General features: G+C 37.4%; 1 protein-coding gene across 2 annotated transcripts in view; it reads right to left on the bottom strand.

The window, feature by feature from the left end:
• Positions 1 to 2,618: 2,618 nt before the first annotated feature.
• Positions 2,619 to 23,740, bottom strand: part of APLP2 (amyloid beta precursor like protein 2) — a 101,716-nt gene continuing 80,594 nt past the window's right edge. The window contains exons 6-17 of one of the 2 annotated variants that reach the window (XM_069080151.1): positions 23,369 to 23,586; positions 21,972 to 22,139; positions 18,072 to 18,202; positions 17,290 to 17,364; positions 16,009 to 16,167; positions 14,971 to 15,099; positions 11,505 to 11,604; positions 10,840 to 10,992; positions 6,979 to 7,061; positions 6,090 to 6,164; positions 5,505 to 5,660; positions 2,619 to 4,109 (exon numbers count right to left, since the gene is read on the bottom strand). In XM_069080151.1, coding sequence (XP_068936252.1) covers positions 4,008 to 4,109; positions 5,505 to 5,660; positions 6,090 to 6,164; positions 6,979 to 7,061; positions 10,840 to 10,992; positions 11,505 to 11,604; positions 14,971 to 15,099; positions 16,009 to 16,167; positions 17,290 to 17,364; positions 18,072 to 18,202; positions 21,972 to 22,139; positions 23,369 to 23,586 — 1,549 coding nt within the window. In that variant the 3' untranslated portion in view covers positions 2,619 to 4,007. The remainder of the gene's footprint in view (positions 4,110 to 5,504; positions 5,661 to 6,089; positions 6,165 to 6,978; positions 7,062 to 10,839; positions 10,993 to 11,504; positions 11,605 to 14,970; positions 15,100 to 16,008; positions 16,168 to 17,289; positions 17,365 to 18,071; positions 18,203 to 21,971; positions 22,140 to 23,368; positions 23,587 to 23,740) is intronic. The other variant, XM_069080152.1, reaches the window with a different exon arrangement.

Raw genomic sequence — 23,740 nt, 5'->3', positions numbered from 1 at the left:
GCTCTAATTTTAAAAATGTGAACCATTTTCAGATGAAGTAATCAAAGCTATCTATCTATAGATATACTATCCAACTAGAAAAATGTAAATTAAAACAATCCTGAGGTACTACCTCATACCTTATTAGATTGTCTAATAGGATAGAAAAGGAAAATAATGGGGATGTGGGAAAATAAGACATTAATGCACTGTTGGTAGTTATGAATTGATTCAACCATTCTGTAGCAGTTTGGAACTATGCCCACAGGGCTATTAAAACCATGCATATACCTTTTGACCTAGCAGTGCAACTACTAGGTCTATATCCCCCCCAAGAGATGAAAAACAAAAAGGACATACAGATACAAAAATATTTATAGCAGCTCTTTTCTGGTGGTAAAGAAACAGAAACTGAGGGTATGACCATCAATTGAGGAAAAGCTAAATAAATTGTGGTATGCGATTATGATGAAAGACTATTGTGCAGGATACTCTAAAAGAATACTCTAAGTGGGATGTTCTCAGAAAAACCTCAATTTATATGAGGTGATGCCAAAGAAATGTACCGTGCGATATTGTAAGATGATCAGCTGGCTGTGAGTGACTTGGCTATTCTCATTAATGCAATGATCCAAGACAACTCTGAAGGACATTTGATGAAAAATGCTATCCATCCCCAGAGAAAAGAACTGATGGTGTCTGAACAGAGATTGAAGCATATTTCTTTATTTTCCTTGTCTGTTTTCTTTCATAACATGACTAACACGGAAATGTTTTGCATGATTACCTAGGTATAACGTATATCGAATTGCTTGCCTTCTTAATGAAGGGAGAAGGGGGAATGGGGAAGGAGGAAGAAAAATAATTTTGAACTCAAGTTTTTAAAATGAATGTTAAAAAATGTTTTTACACTGAATGTTGAAGACTATAAACAAATTTATTTTTTTAAATTGTTTTTACATATAACTAGGGGAAAATAAGATATGATATTAAAAAGGAATAAGTGCTCTAAATCAGTACTGATTAGAGCAATGCAAATTAAAACAACTCCAGGGTACCACTTTACACCTATCAGTAATGACAAACGTTGGAGGGATTGATGGAAAACAGATACACTAATATACTGTTGGTGGAGTCATTCATTACTCCAGCATTCTGGAGAACAATTATGAACTGTGCCAAAAGGGCTATAGAACTGTGTGTATCCTTTGACCCAGAAATACCACTACTAGGTCTGTACTGCAAAGAGATCAAAGGAAAAGAACCTAAATGTACAGAAATATTCATAGCGGCTATTTTCATGGTGATAAAGGGCTGGAAATTATAGGGACACTCATCAATTGGGGAATGGCTGAACAAGTTGTGGCATATGATTGTGATGGAGTACTGTGCTGTAAGAAATGATGAATGGGAGATTTCTGAGAAATCTGGGGAGACTTGTATGAACTGATAAAAGGAAATGAGCAACAAACAATAAAAACAATAACAAAATGTTGTTAAAAAAAAACAACTTTGAAAGACATAACATTAATGGAGCAATGATCAACCACCATTCCAGAAGTGATAAACATGCTACTACTCACCTCTTGACAGAATGCAGACTGAAATATTTATTCTTTTGTATTTGGCCAATATGGGAATTTGTGTTGTGACAAGGGTTTTGTTTTTCTTTCTTTTTCAATTGTGGATGGGAGGAAGAAAGGGCAGATTTTTGTTCAGTGAAAAAAAAAAAATTAACCATCTCCTGCCTCCCTCTAGGACCAAAAGATGGACTCTGCTAGATCAGTGTCTGAAATCTCCTTTGGATCGAAAGCCTGTAAGTAGCACCAGAAAGAGATGTTTAAAAAACAACTAAAAATAATCACTTAGCATTCATATGCGGAAGCGTAGCATACTGGAAAGAGTAATGGACTTAAAAGTCTTGGGAGGTGTTTGGGAAGCCTAGATGTGAGTCTTTGTTCTCTCTATTTGTGAACTCTATACCTATGGATCAGTTATGGTAAGTTTTAGGACCTCCGTTTTCTTTGGACTACCTGATTTTTAAGGCATCATCTGGAAAGTGAGTAAGCACAGAAACTTGTGGAAGGTCAAGTAAGCAAGCTACCACCTTCCTCATAACCTTGAATGAGAGGCTGGGGCCCTCTAGTGGCAGAAAGCTACAGAAAAAAATTCACAATTTCTGCCACTGCAGAAATCCTATAGGCCTTGTTTATTCTTCTGAAATCATGCCTCAGAAGTCAAAGGAAATATTTCAAGATGAATATTCATGAAGCAGATTTCCAGTTTTTATTTTTAAAAAATGTTTGTTCAGCAGAGATTAAAATCCTACCTCTAACTCCTAATAGCTATGTGAACTTGGACAAGTCACTGACATCTTTTGTGCCCCAGGGCACAAAATAATTCAAATAATAATTCAAAGGCCAGAGGTGAATCTGCATTAGCAAAGTGAGTTCCCAATGTTTCCCAGATCCTGGATGTTCTGCATGAAAAAAGTCCCCCACAGGAAGAGTTCCTGGGCTCAAAACCTAGGGGTTTCTTGGTTGTAATTGGACTAATCTGAAACCCTCCGATGATGATGATGATAAGAAATTGTTTTTCATGGAAAGATACAAATTAAATGACAATGAATAACACAAGGATTCTCTGTGGAAGTTAAAGTGTTTATTGATGTGTTTAAACTTTGTACATTCCCCACAGACCACACTAAGGAGTTTGTAGGTTAAGTTTAATCTGTGCATAGTGGGAGAGACATGGATGGGAAAGGGGAAAAACCCAAAGTCACAGGAAAATAGAAAAAATACACCACAGGTTACCAGAACCTCCAAAATTTAAAAAAAGCTGTGAGCATCAACATCAACTATACAAGCATTACAAAGACATGATGGTGAATGCAACAAAAATCATCACTGCTCTCCATGGTGTCAATAGATCCAGTTTTCTATAAAAGTTGCAGTATCCTTTTTTCAAATGAAAGCAAACATTCAAGTTTTTCCCCCTCCAATGAGCAGGGGTTCTAGGGGGGAGTATTATAAACAGCCCAACTCCCCCCCATGACTATAAATATTCTTCAGGTGGACACCAAATAACCTGGTGACAAGGGTAAGGGAGAGGTAGTGAAATGAAAACATGTTTAAAAGGGCAAATGCCAATGAAGGAAAAATTCAAAGCTTTGCTCAAGGAAGGAGAAAAGTCAAATGAACTTGGTTTGTTTGGGGGGAAGGGAAAAAAGGTTACAAATCAGACCGGGGAGGGATGGCAGAGCACTAAGCACAGCTGCACAGACTTAAAGGAAAACAGACTTCAGAAGAAAAGTGGTTACAGTTACCACCCTATCTGTGTACATCATGCTGGCAAAAGACCTCAAAACACAACCTTAGGTTCCTCAAATGCCTTGGTGCATGCAAACACCAAGTAACCCAGCAGTGGAAGCACCAGATCTCTAAGAAACTAATTCTTTAAAAAGTAATGTTTAAGAGATGCCACACAATGTGCTGCAGTGGTCCAGCACCTCATCTCTACCTTTCATTTGATCAGTTTGCAACTTTCCACAAGTTCATTTAAAGGAATACTGCTTTTATATATAAAAGCCAGAATGATAAATGAGCTACTAGTTCATTTATACAATGCAGTTGGTACAAATGACCTTCATATACAGTCTATCAGAAATAAAAATCAACATCTTCCATTTATATAGAGAGCTTGTGTGAGACAATACAATAGAATTGAAATTTCAGATTAATTTAAAAAAAGAAAAACTACAGTCATATATCTGCAATAGATCAATTTTCATTTCATTTAAGAAGATTTATATATCATATAGTTATATTATCATTTTTCACCCATTTAAAAGAATGGAAATTGCAACTCTACAGTAGTACTTATAGTCTTAATGATCCAGGAATTCTGAATGTACGATGAAATCCTCTCGAAGCAACAGTTGGTCAGTAGTTGATCCAAAACACTGGACCCCTTTTGGCCCACCTTTCACCACCTCCTTCCCTACCAGGAGCGCTGTGTTTCCACATCACTTAAATCTGCATCTGCTCCAGGTATTTGTAAGTAGGGTTCTCATAGCCATGGTTCTGCATCTTGTTCAGGTGGCGCTCTTCAGGAGTAAGCATTGGGTCAACCTGGGAAAATGTTGCACAGCAAGAGTCAAGGCTACATAGTCTAGTATAACTGGATCTTCAAGGGTCTACCAGCAGACACCCACCACCAAAGAGGTGTGAGTCTGAATCTCCTTTGCTCAAGAAGATGTGTTTCAAACAATTGATTTCAGGATCCCAAACCTGAGTCAATGATCTATATAGATTAAAACCCCCAAGTTACTGTTTTTCACTAAAGAGTAGTGGAAAATGAGGAATTATAAAGAGATAACCTACAATGTTGATTATTCCTCTGTGCTAAATTATGTCTCTAAATGTCACCTCCCTTTTCTCCTACTAGGAAGAAGTAGTATTTGCCAATCTTCAATGCCAATTTTATAATCTATTCCTCTCAAATTGCTTCCCTACCTCAAAAAAATGTATGCTGCCTAACCTTAGAAAAGAAAAATAATCTCTTAGCCAAATGAATACCTTTTATCCTAATGGAATAATTTCCTGTTACTATTCCAACAGGCAAAATCAAAGTCTCAACTAATATTAGAAGTCCTGATCCTTGTGAGATAAGTCAGCAACTCAAGCAATGCTTAGGGAGTAGCAACTAGTCTACAGAGTGGAGGACTTGTATTAGACGCTAGGTGGGGATACAAAAATGATATGGGATGTGTCCCTGTCCTCATGGAACCTAGAGTTTACAATAAATACACCAGAGGGGCACAGAGAAGGGAAAAGAATTCTAAGAAGAGTTTGCATTTCATTTGGGATTTAAATGAAGAGTAGGAAATTCGTTATAAGCAAGGGGAGAATATTCCAAACAGAGAGAGTAACACGAGTTGGGATCAAGACAGAAAATGTAATGAAGCGGGCATTGGACTTGTAGTACTCTGGAAGACTTGGGATCAAGTCCTGACTCAGAATAATAGTTTTAAAAGGGCCACATTCACTAGCTGTGTAATCCTGGGGGCAACTCACAATGTCTCTGGACTTGTTTCCCCATCTATAAAACTAGCAAGTTATATTTAGTCACCACTAAGGAGGTGCCTTCTAGCTCTCTATATATAGTACACATGAATTAGTCTTGCTTGGACCCTAGAGAGAGAAGGAGCAAAGAAAGGTAAGTCTAGAGGAGTGAAAAGACACCCTATCACAAGGAATTCAGCTTGAATTTCAACATGTAGATTCTGAGACTATCAGGACCGTGATTAGAAATATATTCATAAAGATAATCAGGGCAGCAGAGTCATGCGGGGCAGGGGGAGGAGAAGAAGGGGGAAAAATAAACTTTTTGGACATACAACAACAACTCAGCTGTGGGAGCCTTTTACATGAGACCTAATCAATGGAAAACTTCATGTGTTCAATACCTGAGAGGTTAAGATGATAAACTTTCAAACCTAAATAACAGAAAGTGCGGCTCCTTACCTCCACAATCCCATGGCTAATGGTGCCATACTGCCTTTTCCTCAGCATCACCAGGCTGATGACAATGACAGTGGCAATGGCTACTGCAATGACCAACAGGCCAATGAGAGCACTGCTGCTTAGGCTGAAGTCATCCCGTAGTGATCCTTCAGACTCCTGAAATTACAACCCACGAAGTAGGGAAAAAACCAGCAAGAACCCTCAGATTACCTTTTGTACACAATGAAAACTTCCCTAGGAGATGGTGCCTCACTGAGGGCACTCATATAATGCTTGTCCATAACAAACTATTACATCTATCTCTCAAATACAATGAAACAGCAGTACACAAACATCATGACTCTCAATCAAATGAACATATTTAGACACTCTGGTACAAAACTCGAAATATGTGCCCAAGTGTAAGCCCCTACAAAGGTTTTAAACTTCTCTCCCAAAAGTCTGAAAAAATTAGGATCTAACAGTGCTGAAGGTATGTTAAAAAGTAGGTTCAATGTAAAGTCTCCTTTCCAGCTCAAATGAAGGAAGGGGGAATAGAGAAGCCTCAGAAAGAAATGGCACTATGCCCTGGGACTACATACATACCGGCTCTTCCACAAGTCCTCCAACTCTCTCAGCATTGAAAATCATTTCTTTAACATCCAGGGTTTCGTCAATGACCTAAAACAGTCATGAAGGGATCAGTGACTGTGCAGAAGGGGAGATTTAGGATGGAACACTTGGGAGATGTTGTTTATCCTCTGTACCAACAGGAATGTGGCAGAGGAAGTCAAATATATCCCTCTGGATACCAGCCACTTGCACTGCCCATGTTCCATCCCCCAAATTAAGGGACAAGTACATAGGCAAGACTATGCTGCAGCTGTCCAAGTGGTTTTAGAGTGCTGGCTCTTTAGCCTGTCATGAAAATTTTCCATTATCATGACATTGAATTAAGGTTAATCAAAAAACTAACCACACAGCAGTGTAGTACAGTATGCTGGGATCCACAATGCCAGGAGATTTGGCTCAAGTATCAAATGTCAATAAACATAGCCCAGAAAAGTAAATAGGGAATAGGGCCATGAAAACAAGACAAAACTCCAGGCAGTCTGAGAGCCAAACAGAATGTTTGCCCCTCCATCAAGTTAGCAACCCCTCCATTCACTTGAATGAGGTTCTCCATCTAGCATTTCTTTTGGTTTTCCAGCTACAAAATCACTTCTCCCGCCCCAATAGTTCAAAAAGTAATAGACAATGACAGGTCTGCTACTGCTGTTATAGAGGCTCTCTACTCCCTCTTCAAACCCAGGTGTGAATCAGCATAGTGAGTCTGTAAGCAGCTTTAGCCCAGACCTACTAAATCTTCTGGCACCATAAGGATAATGCACACATGCTCATTCATCTGTAAAGCATCTGAAACAATGCTACTCACTTTAATTATACTCTCAAAATGAAAATGAGAGGGGAGGGGAAAAAAAAGAGAAAAGCTCACCACATTCTCATCCACTTTATTCTTGCTGTTAATCACTTTCTCTTCAGCGCCAATCAGTCCATCTAGCTCTGCCACACCAGACCCTATGCACAAAAAGATTGCTAATGAGGTTTCAAGAATTTGCTGGAGTTATTTAAACCTTATAATGTCAAAGACCACCAAAGGAATAGGTGGCCCTACTACACACAAGTGCTAATACACTAATACTTTCTTCCCTTACATTTTAGGAGATGTACTATGGATTATAATGAGGAGTGACACTGGTGCTTTTGGAAGACTGATATGGTTATGAAGGAAGGGAAGACTCAGAAAAATGGAAGCTGAAGTCCTGAGAGAATCCCGGGGTATAGTGAATAACCTATACAAGACAATCTCTCATAATGCAAATCACCTTCTGTCATCCCCTACCTGCTCCTGCAGTGGCATGCTGGTGCCCTTTAGAATGACCAGTAATATCATTCCATCAGTGATGAATCAAGGCATTGACCCAGAGATGGAAATATTCCTAACATAAAGGTGATGGGGAGGATATCATTCCAAGCACAGAATATCACGATCCAACATCACACATTTATGGTGCTATATGACACACTAAGTCCCATAGTGTGAACAAACCCAGAAAAAGAGCAAATTTCCTATTATTTTTAAATTTAAAGTACAGAGACTGAGGGAAGGAAAAGGAGGAGAAAAGAATGGGAAAGGGAGAAGATGATGGGGAAGGGGGTGGAGAAGAAAAAGAAGAAACAAGATGAGGAAAGGGAGGAGAGAAAGAGGAAGAAAGGAGATGAAGGTACAAAGGAAGGAAGGGAAAATAAAAGAGTTCTAAACAAATGGGCATGCCAGTATATTGTATGTAAGTTCAGACCAAATATCGGCATGTGTAAAGGTATTGTTCTTTTAGAAAAAAAAAGACAACAAAGCTTTAAGTCAGGGAAGCAAAGCTTTTCAGTTCATAAACAGTACTTAACATTCAGCAATTAATAACAGAGCTACCAGAGTTGCTGAGTTTGCAGCTTTGCTAATGCATGACGCATTAACTCATTATACTGAAGCCAAAGCAGGCACAATTCTTCTCAGGCCTCCCTTTTTAAGGAAAAACTGCAGACTCGGCTGTTGGTTAAGTTAAATAAGGACAGGTTTTACTGTCTCAAAAATACCAAGGAGACAGCAATGCTATGCTCCAACTATTTGAGAAAGAAGAACCTGGAAATTTATTGCCTCAATCAAGATGCTCACTCTTAATGAATTCTAATTTTAAAAGCTCACATTTTAAGAAGCTAGAACCTTAGAAAAATATATGGCAGCATTAAGTTAAATGAGATAAAAAATTCAAACCAGCAATTGAGACTGGCTTAATTCTTTTTGTGCTGCAACTTAAGTGTTTATTTAAAATGGCAACAATTCATTTTGATTTGATGGCCTCAAGAATCAAACAGGTAATTTCTAGAGAGCAAGAGAAAGATAATACCTTAGAAGAAGTCAACAATTTACCTAAAGAAATAATTCAGGAAATGGCAAATTAGTTTTTTTAGCACTGAGGAAGTACAAACTATAGGATCATATTGACTAGGACGTCTCAAAAAATTCTGGAAAGACAATTCAACTAAACTAACAGTCCAAGTGACAAAGAGATGCAGACAAATTCCTAAGAAAAAAGACACTGAAATTTTTAGGGTTCTACTTAGACCACTTAAATTAGGAGACTGATCTGTAATAGGAAATTCACATTAAGGTGGGTGAGGATGCACTCACATGAATGTACTATCCAGGCTCACCTAGATGTGGCTCTGCCATAGATCATTTTAACTGTCCTATAACCACTACAGAATGATTATGTGGTGCTGTTGGCTATACCCTATTTACATCAGGATATCAATCAAAAGACATCAGGGAACTGTCTGGAGACAGTCTGATGCTACCAAAGGCTATGAAGAGAAAAAACACAAAGGATCCTATGACCACCAATTTTTTGCAAGGTGCTGTTCTGAGCATTGAGAAGGTGCAAGGCACAGTGGAAAGATAACTGAAGTTCTGAGTACTAGCTCTGCCACTTAGTAGCTACATGACTAAACAAGTTCCCACTTCTCATTATTCGTATCTTCAACACTAAAATAGGCATCATGCTTGTACTACCTAATAGTGCTCTTTAAACAGAGAACTGGCACATAAATGGGGAATGTTTTCAGAGGGACCATGACACGACTGCCCTGGTATGGACAAATTTTGTCATGCAAATTCTCCACCGATGTAATAGTAACCAACTCATAATTTATAATCATAACAGAGTTACAATAGGAGACTTTCTCCTATGGTCATATAGATAGTATTTCTTAGAGGCAGGACTTGGACCCAGGTCTTACTGACTCCAAGCCAAGTCACAGAGAGCCCCTAACCCATTATATCAGGATGTCTCTCAAAGGTGCTAACTCTAGAAGTCATTAAATTTCAGTTTATTTCCCAAATAAGCCATTTCTTCCATCACAATTTCTAATGATTTAGGGAATACAAGTCAGAAAGAAGAACCTTGTGAAGATGAAGGGCTACTAAAAACGAGGATAAAAGGTGAAGAAATGATGAACAAAGCGATGAATGGCTTAGACTAATATTGCTTGCTGACAAAACATCCCTCAATAATTCAAGATTAAGTCCAAAGGCACATGTATGTTCATCAGCTACTATATCAGATATGCTCTTAGAAGGTTAGACCAATTCCTGAGCACTATGAGGTGGGGCCCCCTTTGGGGGCCCAAAGTGCTACAACTGAAAAAGGATATGAAGGTAAAACAAAAATCTGGTGATGGCATGAAACATAAAATGAAACTACCAACACACCGAGGAAGTGGAAAATGATGGAAGGCTTATAGGGAGCAGCTTTTACAAACCAACCTTTTTTCATTGGGTGGTACAAATCCGGCTGGGTGTCTAGCAGAAGGGAAAACAACAAACACAAAATAGCAAAAAAGAGGAGATTAAGAAAAAGAAAATGGCTTTCCTTAAGCTTCTTGTTTTTAGCTTTTGCTACTTCTACTAAGAATAACGGGCTTTGTCTTAAAAAACAAGACAAAAACTGCAATTGTTCTCTAAAATAATTCCTGAAACCTCATAATATTAAGACCCAAAGATTTATTAGAAAATATTCTGGTGGAAAAGAAGGGAGACTTTGGCATTTCTTAGGCCCTTGACAGTAACTGCTGGATAACATGACTCTAAAAGGTGTAGCTGAGTCTGCAGGGTAGCATTTGGGGGTAGGGAGTGGGACGAGGGGGGAGATCTAAATTAGCATTATCTATGACATGTCAACAAAGTAATATTGTCACGTCTAGGTACCCAGTTTGACGTATAACCAAAATGATGTGCCCTTAGAATATGAAAGAACCATGGTCAATTAGAAGGGCATACATTTCTGAGGGGTTGTGGGGGTATTTGATGCGGGAAGAGAACTTTAGGAATAAATCAGTAAAACAGGGCACCTTTGAATGCTGCTTAATCAAATCTCTGTATCCCAAGAAAATCAAGACAATGGGAATTCCTATTGCTCTTCTGACCTGAAGGCAAAATCCAGTTGCACCAGCTCTTTCTACATAAATCCCATCGTCTCCATGCTCCTAACAGAACTAAGAATTTACATACAATGACTATGGCACACAACCACGTGTACAAAAGCAGCCTGTCAACAGATACTTCTCAGTGGGCATTGGGCCCAGGAGCTTGTTACTTTCAGTGTCCATTCAAAGCATTTCAAGTCCTTTGTGAAGACACGCAACTCTCCCTGCTTCCAATCAAACCCATCCTACTTTTCCAAGTTAAGTGAGCTCAGTGTGCTGGCTCCCCAAGAAGGGTCACACTTACAACAATACATACCTTCATTGTCGGGTAAGGATGGGAAAGGATGGAATGAGTGGAAAGGTGGGACCTCATCACTTTCTTCAGAGCTAACTCGAACATCTACTGGAGACTCTGAGATAGATGAGGTAAACTGATCCATATCAGCACGCTGTTCCTGAAGTAGTTCATCTAAAAACAGGCAAAGAGCAAAATATAATAAAATAAAAATACTATTTATAAGCCTCTCATTTTCAAAGGTTTTCAAGAAGGCAACTGTTTGTAAGGTACAAATAAATGTGACTTTAGGATAGACATTCTTGGCTTCACTGAGGGGAGGGGAATGGGGAAAAAACAGGACTAAGAAACAGCAGTTGTGAAGAAAAAAAATGTTAACAGGCTACTTCCTGAACTCTTAGCTATTTCACACCCTAGATTTCCTTCCTATATTCAAATTATTACAAGGTCAGTGAAACAGAAGGCATTTCTGGATCAAAGTCATTACAGCAACTCCTATGCCATTTTCTTAAGCTTGGGAATGTAGGTCCTACAAAGAAAATATTTTTAATCTCCAAACAAATAAAGTATTGGTATAATAATTCTCAGTTTCACTGACTTCAGTTGTTCCCATCCCCTCCAGTTCTTCCCACCACAATTAGTAAAGACTAATTCTATACTGAAAAAAACCATTAGTTGCTACCTACCAATTTCTTCCTGGATTTCCTGGGCCACATAAGGTACTTTGTATAATAGGGATAAGCTCTGATTTCTTCTCTCTTCAATCACATGGAGATGTGTCATTACCTAACAGGGCACAAACAGTTAAAACTAGTAGCTTTCATTTTTCAATTAATAAACACAAAAGTCTATCTCTGTGGAAGACAATTTCCAAACTATTCAAAATCTCAAGGTGACTCTCAAGACTTACTAATAAGAACCCCCTCACCACAATTAACCAAACTAACACTTTATATAAAATCTATGCCCAGAAAATATTAGGAACTTAACCAAAATATTACTAGGTATAGACTTCATTCATAATTCTGCCTATTGTTTAATTTTAAACCTAAGTAAGGTATATACTAACTCACATGGTTGGGCAAAAGAAGTTAGTCTAGCCAACTCTTCACCCAAAATACAGTGAATCGAACTGATACTGAAATGCCATTTTGAATTAATTATATGGAGGCAAAATATCCAAATCATTATAGCAAACCTTTATTCCCTTACTTCTCTCTTCCTACAACTGCATGTTAATGTTTATTATCTCCAGATTCGAACAGAAGAGACAAAGGTAAACTCAAAATAATTCTATTATCTGATACAAAATACTAGATCTGATAAAAAGTCACAAGGGAAAAAGGATGAAACAACTGACAAAAGTAGATTTTCTGATTATGTCACCCTAAAGCACAACTCTCTTTTCTAGATAAAAAAACACAACAGTATTCAAGTATTAAAATCTACAATAAGGCCACAAATTACAAAACCATTGACATCTAGTTATTTATACTAATAGGGTAATACATCCACCTTGATAATATGGGAGAACTGTTGCATTTTAACAGAAAAGAAAATTATGATCTACTATCAAAACTCCTACCCTAAGAAGTGCATGAGATGACTGAACATGTATTAACAAATTTTTCCCTACAGAGGGTGCTCCAAAGTCAAGAATCCCAAATGTATGAACTGGAAAATTAAGTTAAATGGAACTGTTTTTATTACACATTAGAGTCTTTCTGACCTTTAAAGATTAGAGTCTTTCTGATATTTAAAGGTAAGGATGAAAGCAACTTAATTTTATACTTGCTAGTCTGTCAATCAAAAGCAGAGTACCTAGAAGAAATAACACAAACTGAAATGGAAATTAAAACACCCTGTCTTGACATAAGTGATGCTATAACTTTTCCAAATGAATTAAAGGGCTATAGAAAATACATCAAGAAGAACATAGCAAGAGACAAAAGCTAACAAATTAGTTTCTTTTACACATAAACCTGTGGATAGGTTACAAAGGAATGAAAGCCAAGTCTTATCACTGATAGAATCCTGTCAATATCAAACTGAAGGACCACAGAATAACAAAATAGAGGTTATAAAGCAAGAATGAAAGAATGTTTAACATACTTGGTGTGGCCAATCAAGAATCTTTTGAGGTCAAGAGAAATAAAAGGCTAGCTGAGCACATAACTGCTACTCTGACAAGGTCTTCCCATAGTAGGGGAGAGATTCTGTGCTTGGTGATATGATTCTATACTGCAGCCTGGTGACTCATATTTAAAAAAAAAATTAAATTTAACACAAAGGGAGACAGAATGGGCATTGCTGACAGAAAGTAAGCAGCAGGATTGGGTTCCAATCCTGATGTGACCTTGGGCAGGACACCTGAATTCTCAGTAGCACTGGGCAAGGCAGCTATATGGGTAGAACACAGTCCTAACTAGGAACTTAACCTATTAATGAAACTTAGGTCCAGCAAAAAAATAAAATGAAATAAAATAAAAAATACTAATGGGAAACAATAAGGCCCAACAACGAACAACCTATCCTTGCCAAGGACAGGGCAAGAATCTAGTACAATTCTCCTCATTTACTTAGTCTTTAACTCCACAATTCTAATTAGCAGCATAGCCAAAGAGCCAGCTTTGAAGGAAAAATGTTGTTCTGTTCTTTTAAAATCTTTATAGTAGCAAAAGATCTACAAAAAAGATGCCTGTCCATTTACTTGGTAAATATGCTTTGCAGTACCACCAAAATGCTAAGAGTAAAGAAAGGTAAGAGTTCTGCCTATGTTGGGCAGACCTGCTATGAAAGAAAGCTATAAACAAGAAGGGGGCGCTCGTGCATGCGCAGGCGCACACGCACACAAAAGTTGGGGCAATTGTGATTTATGCTAACTAGTGAAATAGTACCAGGGAGGTAATAGATCATCTCAATATTTAAATAATATTCCCTTTGAAAAGTAAATTTAAGAAAATGGATACAGGTCTGACAAAATTAGAGTTGGCCTATAAAATGTATGTATTTTGTGCATCGTCCCACAAGTCCTCTTCTTCTGGTATTATTCTATCACTGACTGAACAGTTTTTAAAACACTCAATGTCAGCTACAGAATAATAATTCCGGAGTTTTGTACTCCACAAAATTAATTTTATCTTGTCCTCATGTGAATGCTTAGTTCTGTGGACTGACCACATCCTATCCTTATAAAAAAAAAGGCACCAGCATCTTGGAACTGGAAAAGTACTCATTTTCATAAAATTTTATGTACAGAAGTATTGAGTATTCACTATCTCAAAAGTAATTAGAGCTACATGAGAAATTAACTAAGGAAAAGTGATTTAGCTGCAAGGCCTGTCTTCCATTAAAAAACTTCTGTGAACACCAACTAGGACAGATTACTAGATTATACAGATGTCACTGTATTTTCCAAGTTTAGAAGTTTACTGACAATGTAGTTTAGATCACCCGATGTAAGAGAACAAACTCTTTAAGTCAATGCACTAAATTACACTAGCATTACAGTATTCCAGGCAGTATCCAAAATCAGTAGAAACCATGCTAAAAAAAAAAACTCCTGAGTCAATTTGGAAATTGTTTCTTTCAGATATAATTACATATATCTAAACGTTTGATCATCATGCATGTTTAGTATGAAAAATTTAAAAAGTTTCTTCCCAACAAGCAACACATATCAAATTTCATTATTCATGGGTTAACATGTCAAACTATTGTGAATACCCAGCCAATTAACCAAAGAAGTGCTAACCAGAGATTCTTTTTTTCTTAAGGGGGGGGAAGGCAAGGCAATCAGGGTTAAGTGACTTGCTCAAGGTCACAAAGCTGGTGTAAAGCGTCTGAGGCCACATTTGAACTCAGGTCCTCCTGACTCCAGGATCAGCACTCTATTCACTGCGCCACCTACCTGCCCCTAAACAGGGATTCTTGAATGACTTTCACCAAGAATCAGTCTCAGTTCAACAATTTTTCTTTAGTATTTCTCTTTTGTTTTATTTTATATTTATGGGATCAAATAAGCATTTCTACTACATAGTATTATAAAAATATGATTGTATACAGAACTGCAAATCAATTGTATACAACCTGCTATTCCTTATAAATAAAAGTTATCGTGTAATACTATTAATAATATTATTTCTACTCTACCTGGGATTTCATCTGGGCAGCCTTTTCTGGGTCAACTGCCAATACATGCTGGTAATGGCGGATGGTATGTAGGCGATCCTTGTTCTCAGCACGAACATAACGCCTCAAGGCCTGGAGGATTCGATGGGGCTGCAAGAGGAAAGGATGCAAAAATCCAGTCACTAAATTACAAGAAACAGAAAACAACTGAAAGACTAAATGATGTGCTTCAACTTCTGCATGTTTACTCTGATGCTGAAAGAGTTTTGAAGTTCTATTCATAGACATGGTAAAAGATCAATCCAGGGGCGGCCAGGTGGCGCAGTGAGTAAGAGCGCTGGCCCCGGTGTCAGGAGACCCGGGATCAGTTCTGGCCTCAGATACTTGGCACTCACACAAAATAACTAGCCATGTAACCTTGAACAAGTTACTTAACCCCAATTGCTTTAAAAAAAAGAAAGAAAAATTTAATCCAGCCTTTTATTGGAAATATAACCAATTCTTCTCCATTATTAGCCCAATTTCTGCTCTTAACCACTTCTAGTTTATTTTTCTTGCACTTTCACTGCACCTCCACTTCATATCAGTCAGTCCTTGATCTATTAATTCAAAAAAATAAATACTGAGAAATATGGGCACAATTCTCATGCTTTAAGAGCACAGACATGACCAGAAGGTAATGAGGATGGAATAAAGAAATGAAAGAATTCAAGACCATGGAAACAAATCCCTCTCATTTTAGGACACTAGCCTTTTACAATTACCTTGAAAATCAAGACCTTATTATTTTATGCCCTATTTATCTTGCATGAAATGGTAGAGGAAGATGTTATGACATTAACTGTTCGATTAAATTCAGATGGGCTATTTTCTCATTCTTCTCCTTATACCTCAATCTGAACAAAAGCTACCATGGGGATACTTTTAATGATAGACTGTATCACAGCGACCCTGTTTCTCCATAATGATCAAAGTCACAGTCACAAACTAGTCTCCAAAAGAGGTAACTTCCTTAACAGAAATGTAGTTCATCAGGAATTAACTCTGAAAACAGCTCACCCGTGGTGGGTCAGACTGCAAGGCAGACAGGTAATTCTCGAGAGCCATGCGACGACGATCATTCAGCATAGCTTCCACTCGAGCCAAATGAGTCTCCACCAGTTGCTGTTTCTCACTGGCTGCTTCCTTCTCTAGAGATTTAACCATTGCTTGGAAGTGCTGAATCAAGAGAAGCAGGAAAAACTATACAATTTACCAGAAGCCAAAAAGTTGCATTAAAGTCAGGGGAAGAGATATGCAGGTGACAAAATACACACTTGAGTTCTCCATCCTATGACGTACCGGATTCATCTACTTAAGGGCCTATTTGTGAAGGCTGATTCTAGAACATTTAGGGGAAAGGAAAAGGTTTAATTTTTTCATAGTATATTTTTCCCTCTTATGACAAACACTATGAATCATCTACCAATAGGACTAATAGGTTATACTGAATCATCCCTATTCACTTGTAGGATTTACTGGCAAGAATCTATAGCTGACCAGATTTAGTAGGAAGTTTCTCTGAATAGTTTCTCCATGAATTTATTCTCCATGAATTCTCCATTGAATTTAGCTGAATAGTTTCTCCATGAAAAACACATTGGTGCATGCAGCAATTAAAATCTTTGGCTTTGGACTCAATACTCACATCATGCACTAAATTGCTGACCCAGATCTATACACTAAAAGTGAAAACATAACTGAAATGCTAAACATCTAAAACAAAAGGTCATGAAGGAATAAATCATTCTGCTTCTAAGATGGCAGTCGATTCAATAAAGACACATGAAATCCTAAATAAATGATGTAGAATAATAATCTCTCCTTGAATCTAGATATTCTTTTGTTCTCAAAGAGGGAGTACACTTTGCTACTGGCACTTTGAGGCTACGTTCTTAGAAAGCTGGAAATCAAGTTTACTAGAAATTGTTATTTTCTGTCTATCCAATAGATATGCAAAAAATAAGACTCAGTTCTGTTAGGAAAAGCTATAATCTAAAATCAGAAGTGTCAAAAGACATCTTCCAGAAAAGTAAAACAATGGAGAAAACCCACTGACACATCTCATTATCAGCTACAAGATATCTGATGGAGAGTTTGGCTTCTGCCTATCAGAGGAGAGCAGGCCACAATCACCTTAAAGATGAAGACACAAACAATATAAGCACATTAAATTATGTTGTAATATGAGCTTCCAAGTAAGGTGTATCAGAATTCTTCATTTCCCATGGTTTTGGCTGTAAACATATTCCTAAGCAGAAGAACATCAAGTTTTTGTCAAAGAAAGACAGTCTCTCCTACCTGAATCAGGGTCTGTCTTTCTGCCTTGGGAAGGTTTTTAGCTTGATGCTCTGCTTCTTCCCATTCCTTCTTTACCTACAAGATACAGAATCAAGGAATATACCTTCTGCTTTCTCTCCCCCTCCTATAAGTTGAGTATTTTTTCTTCCTCAGCACATGATTCCATGAAGGAACACCTACTGGCAAAAGTTACCACCATATTTTGTTTCAAATTTCAACAATAAAATGAGGCTGATGGACTAGATTATCTCTGAAGCTCCTTCCAATGTTTAACACTATATGGGTATAATTTTGTTAGGACTATTCCCGAAAAGTGTTCATTTTTAGAATATTTCTGTGCATCCATAATCTAATCCCACACCCCTGTTTCCCTCATCCACAAGTGAATCTTTCAAAGCCTCGTACGCTTAGTTGATCATTACAGATTGAGCTACTTGCTTTCTGAATTTGAAAAATGTTGAAGTAAAATGGCTTTATACTTAACCAAGGAAACAAAAAGGGGTTACCAATGGTTAACTGTAGAAAAGTGTAATCAGTTTTTTCATGGTCATAGTCCAAAATATTAAGAATATGAGAAAGGTAATGGAAACCAAAATTCTGTTTGATACTGAGGAGGCTTGTGGGTCTGACTCAGTTTCCTCTTTTGAAAAATGAAGGGGGTTGATTTAGAAGGCCTCTAAGGATAAGGTTTAGAAGGTCTCTAAAGATAGGGTATCAGGTTTTGGTTTTTATCATAAAAATTTTGTTAGCAGATTGATGATAATGTCAGGGCATTTGCTTACTCTGTCCATGCGATTGCGATGCCGAATTTCTAGCTGCTCCTTAGCCTTCTGGAATCTTGCATGCTCATTGTCATCTGCGGAGGTCTCAAAATACACATCAACATCATTGGTTGGCAGAGGAGTTGGAGGAACTGAAACAAAATCAAAAGGAAGGTTCTAGAATCAAAACCTAGTGTCAAAACTGTCTGTTCCCTCTGCTACTGGGAGAAGTGGAAGCTTAGGACCTGCAAAATTGACTTAGGTTGTCTTAAGTTGAGCTAAGGAATACAGAGTTTTTGTTGTCTGCCAAGACTTCACTTTATTATACTGCAACCAGCAATCTTCTACACAGAAATGTTAGTCAACTACGTCAGTTCAAGTTAGTACAGAAATTTGGTGGTATAGCAATCATCTAGATTATCTTCAGCAACAGCAAGGTTCCAGTTTATGAGAGCAAGAGAAAGGATTTATTTACTCTATCCTTTTCCAGAATTTCTTGTAACCTAAACTATTTAACCTCTATTTTAAAATCCTCTATTCACACCCTACTACAATCTGAACCATGATGGATGTAGAGCGTAAAGTTGTGACCTTATGAAAACCAATTTTGCCAAATATTATGAAATTCATCTGAATTTAAATTACTCAAAACTGAAGGTTCTGGCTTTATTTTCCCTTCCACCTTCATATATCCTTTTCTCAACTCATTACCTCTTTTATAGAACAGGCAAGGTAAAATAGAAGAGTTAAATGTACAAAGACCAAATTGTGTTTTTGTTTTACAAGTTCTGGGAGGACAGAAGCTGAAAAGAACTAACTAAAAATTAAGTATTGTGTATTGCTGAGAGGCACCCATATCATACCTAGTATTTTAGTAGGAGCATGGAAAGCTAAATTGCTACATTGTACAAAGACAGGAAACACTGACCTTAAGATACATTTGAACTTATAAACACATAAATCTAATTAGCATTCTCTAGCCATTAAGTAGGAAACAGAATATATTTTAAAATTAAAACATTCTTTACTACATAAACTGTTATTAGCCCCAGGAAAGTGGATGTCTTGCACAGCTGATTCTGCCAACATTCTAAGAAACGGATCAATGAAACAAATTCACTTGTCCAATATCTCAAGACAATATTTATGGAAGTTCTTGTCAAACCATTTCCTTGGAGATTTCACAGGCTAGGCAGAATAGCTCTTGACTTGCCAGCATAATTTTAAAAACTGTATAATGTGTATAAACTTAAAACAATAGACAAATGCCAAAAACCTATATAATGATATATTTATAAAACCCTGTGACTATTTACCTTCCTCAGAGGGTATAGGATACAAGCAATTGAGTGAAAAGCAATTATCCAAACTCACACAAACTTAACAGGCTACTGTAAAAGGTTTATGCACCTTGTCGGGCCAAATCTTTTAAAATAATTTTTTTTTGTCTTTCACGATAATCATAAGTTGAAGATTATCTGATTCAAATGCTAACAATACTAATCATAACAAACTTTCAGATGAGAATAAATTATCTGGGTCATTATTCTTCCAAAGACAAGTATTATAAAACAGAATATGGCATATCACACTATATAGAGAGATAAAATTTAACTGGAAATATGATGAACAAAATGTTTCTATTCTTGTTGCTCAAATCTAAATCAGGAATCTAAGCATAAAGCTGAAAAGTTTGTATTAATAGGTAAAAGGACTAAAAGGTATCTCACAGAGGCATTCTAGTCTAAACCTTCATTTTACAGAAGAGGAAACTCAGGGAGTTTAAGTGACTTCATCAAAGTCCCACTTAATTTAGTTCAGCGACAGTAAAGAAACATGTAAGCTGCTGCTGCCACCAACCATTCCCTAGCTTAGTTCCAAAGCCTTATACAACTGGTATTAATGGAGAAAGGAGACCCAAATTTGATTCCTAAATCTGACTTGGATTAGTTATGTGACACTTGCCAAGTAACGTTTCTGAGACTCATTTACCTAACCTGGAAATAACACTAGCACTAAGACTTGACTCATAAGGTTGTTTGGAAAATCAAAGGGGAAAACGAAAAAAAAAAAAAAAAAATGGGGGTGGGGAGGTGGGAGGAGATAACATTCTTATGATGTTTTAGAGTTTACATTTTCCTTACAATTGTGGAAAGCAGGTTGCACAATTATCCACAATGCATGTATAAAGAAAGATTCAAAGGTGACTTGGTAATTTTTACACTGATGGTTCATAGGGTTTAAACCCAGGACAACTCTTCTCTTGGTTCTAAGTGCAGTGTTCACCTACTGGGATTTGTCTTCCTCTCTCTATAAAAGTACTGTTAGGTTACTGCCAATTCTACTTCTTTCCCATCCAAAGACGATCTGCTAAAAAAACCTCCTCTTTTTCATGTAGAGTTAACACACACACAAAATCACATCCACAGGAAAAAAAATAGGCATAATTCACCTCTACTGATGATAATTTTATGAACTGAATAATTGTCATAGTCTTGAATAAATGAACTCAACTTTATCTTATCACTCCACCTGGGTGCTCTGGACAGGTATCACTATCTCCATTTTAGGCAAGATATACATACATTAGTGGGTTTTGATTAACTACTCCCAGATTCTTTAAATTGTCTAGCAGTCTAAACAAAACTGAGAAAAGGGTTTTAGAATATGTGTAATCAAATTTTTTTTTACAAAATTATTGATCATTTTTAAAAAAGAAAAAAGCATTAGTGACAGAAATGGATTGTACTCCTTGTGCTAAATCTTGCATCTCTATGTCTAAGAGTGAGCCTACTTCTGGACTGCTTTACATACACTTTGGAATATAGTCTTAAATTCAGTATAGTCTCAATTTCAAATTCAAGTCCCAGCTAGAAATAACTTCTGAATATCAAGATCCCCAGAGCTATCAGGTCTACTCCATACTTGCCAACTATCAGACCATTAAAAAAGTCACATGTATAAAGTTCAAAGAAAAAAAATCGGTTTAAGCACAAGCTGAACTTCTAAGTCCCCTAAAATGTAAAAGGCTTATAAGATGCTTACCGGCAGTTTAAGTGAAAGCGTTAAATTAAGGAGACTTTTTAAAATTACTGGGAGGGTAAGGCAGAAGAATGTTACATTTGATTAAAAGCGATCAGAAGCTAGAATCAAACTCTTGAGAGCTAATTTCAAGATCAAGTAGTAGCTGGTCATTCTAATGAATTCCAGAGTACATGTCAGAATGGTCTTGAGAAGAACTGCAAAGTAAGACAGGGAAATCTAACAAAAGGACATGTCACTTAGATACCCATGGAAAAGGAAGGCAACTTTTTTAACCCTATCTTGAAAAGGCCCAACTCGTCATCCTGGATACCTTGAAATTGTCATTACATTAACTTTGTAGTTGTGCAGGGGATTCTTCCTATTGAATATGCCAAGAAGCAAAGGAGTCTAGTCATATCAACATCTAAAACAGAAGCATAAGCAGTGGTACCTCAAACAATGGCATGTCCCAATTTCACGGTGTCCCAAGCTAGTATCTTAAGTTTCCAGGCACATTCCAACTAATGAGGGAACCAATACAACCAAGTCCTAGGTCTGCAAACCAAAATGCTAAAAACAAGTCTCCATAAGGCTAGAGACGCACCTGGGAATATGCCATATAACAATCACCACCACAACCAGAAGACAAAATTAGAATGGGGACGTGGATAAACTGGTTCTTGCAACTGTCAAAAAGAAAGTGAAGCCTAAAATCTAGGAAGCACAGAGATGAAACAAAAACAAAAACAAAACAAAAAACAAAAAACAACTGCAAACATCGGAGTCAGAAGGAAACACTACACAGATGTGGTCACAGGGACTGGCCAGAGAAGAAGAGACAGAACGCTGGACAGGACAGTGGCTTGCTGCACAAAGCCAGCTTGAGGCAGGACTTACTCATCGTTTTACACACAGCCATACAATAGTCCTCAGACTCAAAATTGTTCCTGTTGCCTCCGCAGCCGCCATATATAAAGCGCACGCATTTTCCCTTGGAGAGGTCGAAGTACCAACGGGGCATCACGGCCCGGCAGGGCCCTGTCATCGCTTCCTGGGAGCAGACAGCTGTGTGGAGATGGGTTAGAATGTCAGCAGGGAAGAGGCAGCATCTTCAAATGCTTTTAACATGCTACACACCAGCAGCCCTTAGGTAAGGTTAATGCTGAATGATATGCAACATCCAGGAAGTATCAAAATTGGAGAACCAGCAGCAGGTACTTTATCAGCTACCTGACCGCTCACAACCTCAAAGGGTTCCCAATTAAATAAGGTAAGCAACTATCAAGGAATTGCAAGTTAAAAGACATTTGCACTGTATGATGCCTATGACAACATCATGAATAGATGGTGATTATTTGCTACATGCAACTAGAGGCCTGGAGTCTTCCTTATCTCTACTTCCCAAGAGCAGACACTTGACCATATCCTAGTTATTCTCCAAGTATGCCTTGTCTCTATTTTTCAGCTCTCCAAGGGACCCTAACATGCAACCTTTTCCAATTTCAGGAAAATCCAGTATGCACTATTAAACCTATCAGATCATTTTTGCCCAAGAGATTAAAAGTTTTTGCCATGATTCAGTAATATGTAGGTAAACTAATTTTACAATTAATATTCCCAACTATGAAAATGTTGCAATGGACACTGACAACAATCTACACATTGGAGAGGAGAGGGGAAAGAGACTCTACTACATACATAATATAGGTAGATATAAACTTCTCTCTCTGAATATATGTATATGTAATATACAAACATAATATGAATTTATTTGAATATTATTAATGTGTGTGTATGTACATATACACACATACACTATGGAGGATGGAGAAAGGGACTTTGCAGTTAAGTGAAATGTGGGAGATGGCATTAGCATGTTTAACATAAGCTTAACATATTCACTAAAGCAGACTAACACCTCTAATTTTCTATTAAAAGGTTGCAAGAAATCTCAAAAAAACTAATTATTCCAACTGGTGGTAAGGCCTTAAACATGTCTGTTCTATAGTTAAAATCCCAAGTAAGAAAATTGCTTATGATTCAATCTAGCACCTCTCTCATTAGATATGTCAGCTGCTTGGAGCATCCTGCCAAGAAAACTGTCTACCACCTTTCAAAATGGGACTAACCAATGCTCCTGATAGTTCATTTCACCTTTGCTACATATAAACACTATTCTCTAATATCTTATTTACACATAACGATTAAAGTTGCTGAAGTACTAACAGTAATAGGATACAATTATATATGAATTTTAAAACAACGGCCCTATCCATAGACAAACCAGGAATTACCTTTAACATCATGAGTTATTTCCTTCTCAGAGAGAGTCCCATCACTGCTAGGTTCAGTTGGAGTTTCTTCAATGTAGCCATCTACTTTGTAGTTGTTATCATAGTAATAATCACGATCTTCTACCACTTCTTCTTCTTCTTCTTCATCCCCTTCTTCCTCATCATCTTCCACAGCTGCCTCTGTGAAGTCTTCTATATCTGCCTCAGTAGGAAATTCACTGGAAGACCAAAATTAGACATGAGGGTTAATTTTAATCCCTCACATACAAATTTCAAAGCACCTACCCAATAACTCCTGGCACTCTTAAGTTTTCATATAAAGGTTTCAACTGTCAAAACATGGTGATAAGGCTTGGGACAGTATAAATATTA

This window comes from Petaurus breviceps, unplaced genomic scaffold (assembly GCF_028583685.1).
Source record: "Petaurus breviceps papuanus isolate PSGF00001 unplaced genomic scaffold, PetGlider_PUasm1.0 91133, whole genome shotgun sequence".
NCBI classification, from domain to species: Eukaryota; Metazoa; Chordata; class Mammalia; order Diprotodontia; family Petauridae; genus Petaurus; species Petaurus breviceps.
This window is presented reverse-complemented; position numbering and strand designations above follow the sequence as displayed.